The sequence below is a fragment of the Python bivittatus genome, unplaced genomic scaffold, assembly GCF_059951505.1.
Source record: "Python bivittatus isolate LINGU-HERP-01145 unplaced genomic scaffold, Pbiv_v1 ctg000010_np1212, whole genome shotgun sequence".
In the NCBI taxonomy this organism is placed as follows: domain Eukaryota; kingdom Metazoa; phylum Chordata; class Lepidosauria; order Squamata; family Pythonidae; genus Python; species Python bivittatus.
The window spans coordinates 50,523-64,034 of record NW_028277029.1 but is presented as its reverse complement, the minus strand read 5'-3'; the positions used below and the strand labels follow the sequence as shown (position 1 = coordinate 64,034).

The 13,512-nt window shown below is 41.6% G+C and overlaps 1 protein-coding gene across 1 annotated transcript in view; it reads left to right on the top strand.

The window, feature by feature from the left end:
* The window catches only part of GALNT8 (polypeptide N-acetylgalactosaminyltransferase 8), a 46,262-nt gene that overhangs the window by 13,281 nt on the left and 19,469 nt on the right, over positions 1-13,512 (top strand). Inside the window, exons 2-3 of the mRNA XM_088142763.1 lie at positions 4,189-4,489; positions 6,843-7,009. Coding sequence (XP_087998889.1) covers positions 4,189-4,489; positions 6,843-7,009 — 468 coding nt within the window. The remainder of the gene's footprint in view (positions 1-4,188; positions 4,490-6,842; positions 7,010-13,512) is intronic.

The window sequence follows — 13,512 nt, the reverse complement described above, 5'->3', positions numbered from 1 at the left end:
TTTGGACTTGGTTCTTATAGCTTTTAAGAATCATTGGCAATGCTTTCCTTCCCATTTAAAAAATGTTGCTCTCGCATTTGAAAATTTTAAATTACTTCTTTAGTCTTATTATTGGGCTATGTAGGTAAATCTTATTCCTCTTTCAGAGTTAGGGTTAGGGTTTAAATAATGGTCTAGACCGCTCTGAGATGTTTTGTTTTGCATCTGTAATTGGTTTACTGCCCACCTACATAAATTATTGTTTATAGTTGTTACTGTTGTTAAATAAATTGTTACAACTTGGTACTGTAAATCATTAATTATAATTTCTAATTTATTTAACTTTTAAATTCAAATATTCAAAATAAGATAGCAAACAAATTTCATTCAAGCAAAATGTATTCATCGTTCTCATAAATGTACAGGTATTTGATATATGAAATTATATTAAAATAATGTACAGTATTTCTTACTTTTCATTTTGACTTCTAATGGGACATTTTTGCTTGATGACCTTTAGCCAGAGCTTGAATCTCAACCCTTCAAGCTGAAGGGGTCAGGTGAAGATCTTTATGCGACATCCAAGTGATTTTTTTTCCTTGTGGTCGCAGTAAAACCTGATTCAACCCGACACAAAGCTGGGAACGCCAGAAATATTAATGGGATTTTGCTCCACAATTATGAATAGGTGAAGAGCCTGTTGTTCAGCCAGAGCTGAAAATACCCACCTTGATCAAAATTGCCGTGGCATTCATCGTCATGACCCATTTCCAGTATTTCCTCCTCCCTGTAGTCTTGACCTCTCACTCCGTCATGGCTGACTCCATGCCCTCCAGTCCTGCCTCCCCTGTTGGCACGCTAGAGTTAGGGTTATGTAGTACCTTCCCGCTGCCACAACCCGTCTTCCTGGAGAAAGGAAATACCTCAGTGAGGCTCCCCTCCTTAGCACTGGCTTGTGAGGGTGCAGAAGCTCTTGCTGCTGGAGGTAAAGGTAAAAATCTGGTCCTAGTAGCTTTGAGGCAGCCCTGCTTCCCTTTGAGGAGTTGCAAGAAAAGCACCAGTCTTATGATTTAAAAATCAGTTTTGTAAAAATAAGAAAAAGGAAAAAGGAAAATACTTCAAACTCCATCTTTAACTTCTATAGTCTCACAAAGAAAACCACTGCCTGCATGATTCTGATCTTTGTAGATACAAGTAGTCCTTGATTAATGACAGTAATTGGAATTGGAATTTCTGTCACTAAGAGATATGGTCGTAAAGTGCGACATCACATGACCGCATCGTTTAGTGATGGCAATCCTGGCAGTCCCTGTTGTTGTTGTTAAGCGAGGACCTCTTTGTAACTTCCTGCCGACTTCCAATAACCAAAGTCAGTGGGGAAGCCACAAGAAGTTGCAAGTCCCAGGTGGCTTGCAAGCATTTTCAGCTGCCAGCCTTTCACGAGAAGACTAAAGTGATACTTTATAGAGATAAGTATTGTAGAAGAATCTTGTCAGACTGACTCCCTTCCTCTTACATGCCAGGGAATCAGGAAGAGCTAATCTAAGGCACTTCCTAATACTTTCCCTTTTCCCTGGGCTCGAAACATGCTTTTATAACTGTTTCTGAATAGTTTCTCCAAGACCATCTCCATGGCTCCCTACACCAGCAATCAAAGTAGCGTCATCATCATAGTGCAGGTTTTTGATGTTTCTTTCTCAAATTTTAAAACCACACTCATCTTCTTCCCATCCAGATTCCCTCAATATATATGCAGAAGTATGGCTTAAAACAAAGTCACCCGAATGAACATCCCGGGCTAGAACTTTTCCTTTAGGTTGGAGAGACAGGATTCCCACTGCTTGTTCTTTCTGGCTTCTGTAGGTCCAACCTTCAATCAAAGTCATGGAGCAACACTTTCATTCCTTTCGACTCTTAGAGACTTCTGGGCCATAATTCAGCACCTTACCTTGCCTCCAGCCCCAGGGTCACTTATTTCTGCTCTTAGTGCAGGCCCTGGGCTGGTCCCACATGGTTAACCTGGCAGTACCAGCCACCTGCTTTACCCTATCTCTGCTTCTCCTGGAAACCAACTGACCAAAACCACGTGGCAGTGTCCGGTCTCCATCTTGCCTCCATTTTCCATTAATCTTCCCTTCACTCTCCCAGGTGCTCCTCTGTAGAGGGGCACAGAGATGACCTTGGACAGCCATTAGTAAAGCATGAGATTAACTGTTACTAAAGATGCTCCTGGTCTTTATGTTATGAGGCATGCTGGAGAGATACTCCTTCCTCCCTGCTTCCCTTTTTGAGTACTGATTTTGTGTATTGGGTCTCTGGCAGAATGGGGCGAGGGGGCATCAGCCTGTGGTGATATGGGTGGGGCTTGCCCCTTCCCTACACACACACTTACTGGGAATGGATTCATCATCCCCCGCATCACCCCATGAATGCATTAAATCACTGAAGTGAATCATCATGTCAACCCTCAGGGCGTGTAAGCTGTCTCCAAGTCAAGGTCAGCCATTTTAAGCTCACAGGCATTATATTGGACTGCAGCTCTCGGCAGATTTGCTGGAATAGTTTTCTAAGAGATTCTTCTATAATGGCACTTCTCTAGTTTTGCCATTACTTCAAGAAAATGTTACTGATCTAGAAGTTATTTTTAATCTTTTCAGTGTTAGAAGCTTCTTGTCCTATCCATGAGTCAACATATTTATTTAAAATAACTTCCTTTGCAGAGTTTAGATTCTTCTTTATCCCTATTTCCCCCCCCCTTTTTTCAAGGGAGGTTTGCTGTCTGGTGAGTTGCTTAAATTTTACGTTTGTCCTGGTAATCTCCCTAAGCGATAGCAACACTGGGAGCCTTTCTCTTTCTGAAACTCGAGCATAGATCTTCAAGACAGCTATAGGGCAGTTAATTGCCGTGCCATCATCCACCAACCCTAACCCTAACCCTGATGCTGGGAAAGATGGAAGGCCAAAGGAGAAGAGGACGGCAGAGGATGAGATGGTTAGATAGCATCACTGAAGCAACGAGCATGAAACGGAGCCAACTCAGGGAGGCAGTGAAGGACAGGAAGGCCTGGCACGATGGTTCATGGGATCACGAAGAGTTGGACACGACTTAACGACTGAACAACAACAAAGCGATTTTGTATTGTGTTCTTCTCAAAGTTTAGATGAAATGTCCGGGATAAAACTAATCAGTTTCCAGAATAAGAGCTCTAAGATTTTTTTCCACCGTTCTTTTGTGCCAGCCTTTTGAGTTCAGGAATTTCCAAAAAGAAAATGTCTTCACTTCTTAGTGTGGAGGCTAAACATACAGAAATTGCCTTACCTTGGTGTGTGGGGCCACACATAACCTTTTGAGGAGACAGAGGCGAAGCAGGCAGCCCTTGTATTGGAGAGATCAACTGTGTGGTCACTCCGTTGCACGTGTTGTAAGGTTCACTCTAGCTGTCATTTGTTTCCCATCTCGAAATAGCAGAAACTGTATCACCCATGGTCAGCCGTTACAGCTGTTCCTGTAAGAAAAGGATTAGTGGAAACAAAAAACTGCAAATTTTCAGGGTTTTTGTTCTAAACTTCCCTAACTACAGTACTTTAATATGCTTTGATGTTCTTTACCTTGTTTTGAGGACAGGAAAATAAAAGGGATGTGCTTTCCTTCTTCAGACATACTTGGCATATTGGCAGAGCTGCTGGCGATGCTACCTGCACAAACAGATTCCCGTCTTCTCTCTTTCGTTGACGTAACAGCAGCCCCGAGGTTGGCATAAGAAGCCGCCTTTCTCCAGCAGCCCATCGACACCTTTTATTTCCTACCACTTTGCCCAGGAACAGCAGGGTTTGGGGTGTCTGAGTGCCAGGAATAACTATCATTGCCACTTGCATGCCTGCATATGCGCGTGCACACGCACACAGACGCGCGCACACACACACACACAGAGTCTGGTGATCAGTATTTTGTTCCTTCCTACTCACCTGGATGACAATTGTTTGATTCTGTCAAGGAAAAGGTTGCAGAAGAAGGCCTAAACATTTGGAAACTAAAAACGCATGTTGTGCTAAATTGGTTCCTTCGAAAAGAGTTTACTGAATCAAGTTTCATATTGTTTATGCGGGAGATTAAGGCGTGGGGAGGGCATGGTAGGGTGCATTCTAAGTTGTACTTCACGAGGTTTGGGGCCTTTATCCCTATGCCTATTTCTCTTTTGTGTTTTTCAGCAAATTACATAAAATTATCAGGCCGGGTTGAACAGAAGAAGGCTGCCGACAAGCTGAAGTCGCCTGAGAAGCCAAGCTCGGAAATGCCCGACCCCCAGCGGGGCAAGGGGGACTGGGGGAAGCCCAAGGCCGCCCCCAGGATGCAGTTCCCAGATTCCCCTCTCTTTCGGCGATGGGGCAAAGACCTAACGGAGGACCAGCAAATCGCAGCACAGGAGCTCTTTACTAAGTATGGGTACAACGTTTACCTCAGCGACCGCTTGCCTCTGGACCGGCCTTTAAAGGACACCAGGCCCCCCAGGTGAGGTGGCCCTCCTTGGCTTACCAAATGGAGGGCAGTGGGCCGAGGCTGGCCACGGAGGGAGGAAAAGCTGGCACGGTGGGCAGATTAGAGGGTTGGAGGGAGAGCTGAATCCAGCAGACTGTGCACACTTTGAAAAGGGGCACGAATTGATGCGTCTCTTCTTAGTGCTGGTTTCCTGCCAGAACTTGAATCTTCTTATGGACCGTTCAGAAGTTCTCTCACCACTTTAATTCTTCAACACCGCTTAGTTTCTGTGCACTGAGTATTCTTAACAGTACAAACAAGTGCAATGATAGCGACGGCTTCCTTTCCACATAGTGGTAAGTCTTGTTCAGTCCAAGGCACTTTTTGAATATATGAACAGATAGTCCGGAAGCTGGCCTTAGGTCTGAGATTTGACCAGGCAACCGCGTCGGCTATTCAGAAAATAGTCTGGCTGAGTGAGAAGCCTCCTGATTTGAATCTGCGCCCAAATCCAAAGTGACTTAGGAAGCCCAGAGATTGGCTACGGGGGTGGGGGTGGGGGGGAGCCACAGATGCCAATATAACGTTATTATGGAATGGGGTGAACCTGCAGTGGATGAACTCTGTCCAAATACACAGAGATGGGGGAGCTGTTTTTCAGCCATGGCCTTTTATACTGCATTTCAAAAAACAGAAAGTACCTATAACTAACTCAGTCACTCACTCACTTCTTCTTCTTTTTAAAAAAGCAGAATTAAGACTTGACAGGCTCGTTGACTCCTTTGAGGGGCTTAACCCTGTCACTTTTCAAAGTAAGGCATTTGTGCATGGGGAGATTACAGTTTACAGTGTATTTAATTTTTTTTTTTTTTAAGTCCGTTGATTCCTGCTACTGTGCGTACTTTTATGAAAATAGAATAGATTGTAGAACTTTCCCTTGATAATAATCCATCAAACTATAGACCAATCACTGCCCCACCTCGTGGAAATGACCCTTCTGGTGGCAATGAATTGTGCAGCAACTAATGAAAAGGAAAAGCAGTCCATGAGCTTGGTCACACGATTCTCAACTTGAGCAAGAGGTGCCGGCTGGTTGAAGATCAAGCAATGGGAAGATACTGCAGGAGAAGGGGGAGGAAATGGCATGTTTTTTACTAGGTCCTCCTACAATGGGCTTCTTCCTTTCTTCCTTTACTTTCTTAGTTCACTTTGCGACTGCTTTGGTGACCTTATTTCCTCTGTGGTGTTCTTTAGTATCTAATGAATTTATGAACTTTGCTAAATAATCCCAGATATGGTGCAGAAAACTAAGTGCATGAACAAAATCTTCTTCGGGTGATATGGTTGATGTAATCGAATGAGATTTATATTTTCCTATTACTGTAGTTTATTTCTTCATTAATCATCCTTGATAAGCATAGAATCAATAACCTTCAAAATCATGAGGTCACAAAAATAGGTTCAATATACTATTGTAATTAAAAGCTTTAGCCCAGCCGTCCAAGAGGGCTCCCTCTGGACACCTGGAGATTAATTCCCAGGATTCCCTGCAATGGCCATCCCCTTGGCTGAGCCAGGAATTCAGTTCTGGCAGCTGAATTCGAAGGACCTGGAGAATTCTTGGGCTGGGGAGGACTGATCCAGACCACGTGGTTCATGCTTCAGCCTCACTGAAATAAGTGGGACAATTTATTTATCACTAACTTAATATCCATGTATTTATGAGGACTGATATTCTGTCTATTATTCAAAGGTCTCTAATGAATAACTGTATAATTATTTTATTATGATTCCTTAGATATCCAAGTTAAATTAGGCATATATCACTAGAAGGAGGCAAAGTCATAAACGTTACATTAGGAAATAACTTAGTATTGCATCATAGAAGGGATTTGTGATCATATCATCTTCTTCTGGACTTCCCTGAAATTCCCAGGTAGTTCCCCCCTCCAATATTAACTAGTCCAATCCTGTTTAGCTTGTCAGATCAGCCCAGATTGGTTTGGTGCTGCCACCACCAAGGGGGGCAGAAACACATGAATGTGTGGAAACAGAATTACAACAAACTTCAAAGTAGAAGAAAAAGTATATTTATCAACCCTACCAGACGCCTGAACTCATCCTGCCAGCCATTCAACATAACAAATGAGAAGGGAATCAAAGGGATCCATACCAGTGATGCTGTAGTGTGAGCTTCACTGTTTTGGCTGTCTGCTGGATCGCTTCTGCCTTCCTTCTCTGCCTTCTTCACACAGACACCATGAAGAAACTGCTTCTGCCATAACACTGGACTTTATTCTCTTGCTCCCGTGTCTCTCTTATGGTTCTTCAGTTGTATTGTGAAATAATATTCTAATGAATATTCATTTTTCTTGGTTTTCTCCAGATGTCTAAAGAAAGAATATTCACATGATCTCCCAATGCTTAGTGTCATTCTTATATTCTTTAATGAGGCTACTTCCATCATCTTACGTGCAATCACCAGCATAATTAACCGAACACCTTCTCACCTCCTGAAAGAAATTATCCTAATCGATGATTTCAGTTCAAATGGTAAGTAACATGGTCTAAAACCTTTCCATGGGCAAAGTACTCTTCCATGGAACTGGGGATTTCTATGGAAAACTGGATTGCATAGAGACATTCTTCATAGACGTCCAACATTGCTTTCTGTTGGAAGTGCACTACTATACTGTTAGGGAATTGTAACACAACCAACACATCCTCTTTCCACTGAGATCTTTCTACACATCCCTTAAATTATGTTCTCAGGACATGTTCTTTCCAACAGGTGGGCAACTATTCTTGATTGCTGCATACATAGATTAGGAGAACAGGATTCTGTAAAATTGTCCAAATTTGAAATGTTTTCAGTTTGAAAGGGTCATTTCAGGTGTTCTAAGCTCAGGACAAAGTACCTTGTATCCCAGAGTTTTGTTGTAAGCTTGGTCAAAAAGAGATCTTGCATTTTGTGTTGTTTTGAATATGGAGTCCTTGGTGCTCTCTGAGCTTGGTTGTTTGCTTGCAGACATTTCATTATCCAACTAAGTAAACGTCATCAGTGTGACTAAGCTTGGGGTTTGCTCCCTGTTTTTATACAGTAGCTTGCCCTGCTAGTTACAGTAGGAAGGAGGAAGAAATGGTGGATTGACGACGGCTGTGCAAAAAGTGGAGCCGATGACCATGGTGAAGAATGAAGAGCCTGTGACTAGACCGAACCTTCCCAGACAAAGAGAGGATGGGAGATTGCCCACAAGTGCTTCAGACAGTTGCTCCTCACAATGAGACTGCAAGACAGTGGTCTCTGACAGGTTTTGAGCATTGGGAGATGAGGAAATAGCCATTGTGCTCAAACTGCAGTCAGTGACTTTAAAAGGACACTAAGTTTGCATACTTCCTTTTCTAATCATATTCAGAAATTGCTTATTAACTATTTTTCAGCTATTAGAAACCTTTAGATCAACAAGTCTGAAAACTCTGGGTGAGTCTGCCTTCAATCCTTAATGAAAGAAAATTTAAACTACAAGCTTAAGCACTTTAAAGAAATGAAATAAACAGCAAAAAGCTAATTAAGACTTTGATTTTAGAAAGTTATAAATGGATTAAGGGTCCAGATAAATTCAAAATAAGATTTTGGAATTAATTATAAAGAATCATTCCTGTGGGAAAGTCAACTTGTTCTAATTTTTTTTTCTAAGACATAAAACAAATAAACAATTTTAAAAATTGGACACTAGAACACACTAAAGATTTTAAGTAAAAGAGAAGAATACACAAACCTGATTAACAGCTACAGAGTGATGCAAAATATTATAACATTGGAAATACTGAAGGCTACTTTTAAAAAATGGAATCAGAAGTTAATATCAACAGTGTCAATAGCAATGTTTGCTTCTATAGATAGACTGTGCCCAAAAGATGTTTTGGAAGAAATGGCAGAAGAACAACAAGTTTTATCTAACCAGACAGAGACAGAGTTGACACTGAAAGGCTGCAAGAAGGACATGGAAAAAGATGTTTCCTTGGACATACAAAAGCAATTGGTTTGTGCTTTAAAAATCAAAAGGGAATTACAAATAATGAACCAAGAGAGTGACCTGGATCATTCTTTTATATTGGGTTTACAAAAGAGGTTTGTTAAAGCTTGGATGAATCTTGTGAGAAGGGGTAAAAAAGAAATGAAAAGAAATCATGTTTGACAACATTACTTGAATGGACTAAAGATTAAGATTGTTAGAAGTAAAAGGAAGGAATATGAAGTTGGTTTATTTGATCAAGGTGTCCTGCTTTTGGTTTTAATTACTCATTCACACACAGTTGCTGTGGTAGTTCACAGTTTGCTCAAGGTTAGGAGATAACAAAAGAAGGCAAACCAGACCAGAGTCTCGGATAGTCACTCACCTGAATTATTTGCCATTAACAGGAGAAAGCAGAAGAATAGTCCAGGTTCAGTCCAAGGTTCTGAGAGCCAGGTCAGGGTTGTCAGCCAGTCCAGGGGTCAGAATTACACAAGCAGAATTCACACAAACATCACACAACAGCCAGAGATCAGACTGTTGTTTCCAGCAAAAGAACATGGGTCAGAGTTGCCTCTTAAATAAGGCTGCAAGCAGCTGTTGCTAATCAAGAGATGTACTCCCTTGCTTGGCAAGGAGCCTCATAGAACTTCTCTGCTCTGCTCTGCATTCTATGTCCCGGGTGCAGGGGCTGGAAGGCCTGATGTCATCATCACCTGACTTAGCCAGCTGTTCAGATGGTGCCTGTATTTGATCAGCTTCAGAGGGTTCTTGGCTTTGGGTCTCCTGAGGGTGACATTCCACAGGTTCTGCTGGAGCCTCTTCCTCAACATCTGAGTCGTCTGAGACCTGGACACAAGGTTAAAATAGCTATGTTGTTATTTCTGGCAATCCTTAATGGGACTTGCTAATCACCCCCAGCAGCCCCTCGTTAACAATTCAATAGAAGAAAAAACCCTGCCTAATCCCCAGGAAGATACACACAGATACTGACACCAAAACAAGCAGCCACTCAGTAACTCAACCCCCCCCCCCCACACACACCCAATCCCCCCCCCTCAGATCTCTATAAATACCCACAGAAGGGTCACATCCCCCTGGGCACAGAGAGAACTGCTCCTGTCTGTGCTCCTGCACTCTGAAGATGCCGGTCACAGGTGCTGGTGAAACGTTAGGAAACAAAACTTCAAGAACATGGCCACACAGCCCGGAAGACCCACACCAGCCAATCCTTAATGGGCTTTTGCTGAGACCAGGACTGAAATGATGATGCTTTATGGATTTTATAGATAAGAGATGGGACATGGAATGAAGAGATCATTGGTTGTAAATTAAGAAGAGGTGATAATTTACTAAAATTGTTTATACTAGTGATGAAGGTGGGAAGTCACTTCTTTATATATTTCTTTTCTTTTCCTTTATTATAGTCTTTCTTTTCTATTTTTCTTTCTAGGTTTTCCTTTTTTTCCTTTTCTGCACCTTTGACTCTTTCTACTCTTTTTTCTTTTAGTTTGTATTAGTTTTTACTATTGCAATTATAATCTTTAATAAAATTATTTAAAAAATAAAAATAAACTGAGATTATTAAGATTCAATTACTATAGAATATTTATTTATTATGGGGCCATTATTGCAAACTGTCACTATAGATCCTCCAATTTTTATGTTTTTAACAATTTGTAAAGTGTCTAGAGTTGCTGGGAGTCAGGTGACATAAATTTATTATTATTGTTGGTTGCAGTCAGCCAGTTGTTTAGACTAGATGTGGCATTTTTATCCACCTGTCGAGTCTCTCCCAAGGACCTGGGATAGGCAGATGCTGTTTGATGGAGTTAAAGGTATCGGTGCAGGATATAAGCAGTTCCAAGTAAAGCTGCCTTTTGCAATGGACTGATGGTGATCTTGTCGATGCCGATGGTCTTCAAGTGGTGCTCCAGATGTTTTGGGATTGCACCCAAGGCACCTATTACTACTGGTACTATCTTTGTTTTCTTTTGCCACAGTCATTCTATTTCTATTTGCAAGTCTTTGTATTTTTTGATATTCTCTAGTTCTTTCTCTTCTATTCTGCTGCCTCCAGGTATTGCAATGTCCACTATCCAGACTTTTTTGTCTTGCTTACCAACAGCTGTTAAGTCTGGGGTGTTGTGTGGCAGGTGCTTGTCTGTTTGAATTCTAAAGTCCCAGAGCACTTTAGCTTCTTCATTTTCTGTCTGTTTTGTGGTCCCACCAGTTCTTGCTTGCAGGCAAATGGTATTTCTTGCAGATATTCCAGTGCACCATTGTTGCTACTTTTTCATGCTGTTGTTTGTAGTCAATCTGTGTGATCTTCTTGGTCCACTGTTTCTCCAGCTTCTTTGCAGAGGTGGCATTTGCTGTCTGTTGCTGTTTCTCAATTCTGGCTTTATATGCATTTGTTCTTAAGGTTTGGTCTTGTGCAGCCAGAATTGGGCTCTCTCTCTCTTTCTTCAACTTTCCTACTCTTAGCCATTGCCAGGTCTTGTTGTTATCTGTTTGCCTGCTAGTTTGTGTGTGTGTGTGTGTGTGTGTGTACCGGCCATGTAATACTTTGCTTTGCCATGTCTCTTTTCTATTCTTCATTTGGTCTTTCTTGTAGGCCAATTTGGTCTCTTTAGTATTCAGTAACCCTTCATGGTATACTAGCTTCAGTGCATCTTCTTCACTGTCCTTCAGATATTCTTCCAATGCCCTTTCTTCTTCTTCAACTGTCTGGTGTACTTGCAACATTCCATGGCCACCTATGCTCCTTGGTAAGTAGAGTCTGTCAACGTCACTGCGTGGATGAAGGGCATGATTCATTGTCATTATTTTTCTGGTCTTCCTATCCTATTTGTCCAGTCCAAACTCCATTGCAGTATCTTAGCTGTCTATTCGAACAGTGTTGAGCAGTGATTCTATTTCAGATGGCGTTTTTCCATACAACTTCAGATTGTCCATGTAAAGAGGTGGGATAGCCTGGCAGATGTTTTTGATGTTTGAAAGCCATGGTCTGACTTGTTCAATATTGTTGACAGAGGAATCAATGCAATGACAAACAGTAGTGGTGATAGTGAGTCTCCTTGAAAGATTCCTCTCTTGAGCTAAACCTCTTCCAGTCTATCATCATTGACCAGCAACTGTGTCTTCCATTGTGCCATTGATCTTTGCACAAAGCTTCTGATGTTTCTACTAACTCCTGTTACTTCTAGGCACTTGATTATCCAATCATGTGGCAGGGAGTTGAATGCCTTCTTGTAATCAATCCAAGCTACATTCAAGTTGGTCTTCCTTCTCTTGCAGTTTTCCAAAATCATCTTGTGAATTAGGAGCTGATCTTTTGTTCTTCTGCTGTTTGGGCAGTTTCCTTTCTGCTCAGATGGAAAAAGCTTGTTTTCAACTAGATGCTGTTGGACTGCATCAGCTACCACACCAGTTAGCAATTTGAAAGTTGTGGTAAGCAGATAATTGGCCTGTAGTTGCCTGGTGCTGTCCCTTTTGTTGGATCTTTCATTATCAGGTAAGTTTTCCAGATATTAACCAATCTTCAATTTCACCTCCTTGCAATATGTGGTTAAACTGCTTGGCAATGAGTGAGTGCAGACCAGTCAGATGTTTCAACCCAAAACCATGCAGTTCATCTTCACCTGGTGCTGACCAATTCTTGAACTTCCTTGTCCTTTTCTCCATCATTTCTGCTGTTATTACAAGTTCTTTCATTTCAGCTTCTTTTTTATTCTTATCCACCTCCTTTATCCAAGCTGCATTCTTGTTGTATTTCTTTGGGTTGTCCCATAGCTGTGCCCAGAACTGCACTGTTTCTTCTTTGTCAGGTGTTGACTGGTTCATTGCAGTCTCTCCATTGATGGATTGGTAGAAACATTTCTGATTTGACTGAAATTGGAGATTCTGCCTATAGTGTATAGTTCGAGCTTCATATCTGCTGATCTTTTTGGCTATGACTGTTATTTGCTGCTTTATTATTTCCAGTGCTTCTTTGATCTTCCTTGTTTCTAGGTGATATTTCTTGATCAGGTATTCTTTGGTCATCTTCTTCTTCAGCTTCTTTTCTTTCATCTGTTCTAGCTTGCTTGCATCGGGTCTTAGCATGCTGATCTTATTTTTCAACCTGATTTTCCATTTTGGTGGTGCACTGTTTGGCTTTTTTTTTCTTGTTGGTTGATTTTGCATCCAAGCTATTCAGTTATAACTGCAGCTGTGCTGTACATCAGTTGGTTTGTTTCTTGCAGTGAGCTGGTGCTTGTATCTGTTATTACAGTATTGGCATCATTTAATACTTGTACTAGCTGTTTCTTTGTAACAAGCTTCACTGCAGGCAACCTTATTCTGTTCGCATTGTGCTGTTCTAGATGCTCGGTTATTCTTTGTTTCAATTCCTCTTGTTTTTTAGTTAGTGGGCTTTGTTCTTTCTGAAGGGAAGGCAGAGGAGAGAGTGCCTGGTTTGGGAATGAAGTCAATTCAGTAGTTATGCTGGCTTCCTCTACTGCCGTCTCCCCCTGGTTTGCCTCTACAGTCTGAGCTACTTCTGGCAAGGCTTCGATTTCTTTGGGTAGACCTTTGCAGTTGTTCCAATTCTACTTCTGTGACTACTTTATTTCATATTATAAATTGACATTGAACTGCTACCCTCTGTTCTGTTATTTCTGATTCTGGATGTTTTTCTTTCCAGAACTGATGCATTCTTTTCAGATATCCTCTTTTTGTTGGACTTGATTTGTAATAGCAGAGAATTATTTCTTTGTTTTCAGTCTTTGTATATTTGGGATGGGTAAACAACTTTTCTTCCAGTAGTCCTGCAGCTGCTGGCCCTGGTTGCTCAGCCAACAGTCCTGAGTCCCGTAGCCCACTTGTCACCAGATGTGGGTGTCACCTAGTGCGGTCCTTGTTGACCTGGGTGGTGACTGATCCAGTATGGGCTTTTATAAATTACGTTTTCACCGAATTGTTTATGGGAGAGGCAATCTTTCTCTGGCTCCTCTGATGAGAGCTGTCCAGTATGGTTGAACCTCTGGCATAGCTGTC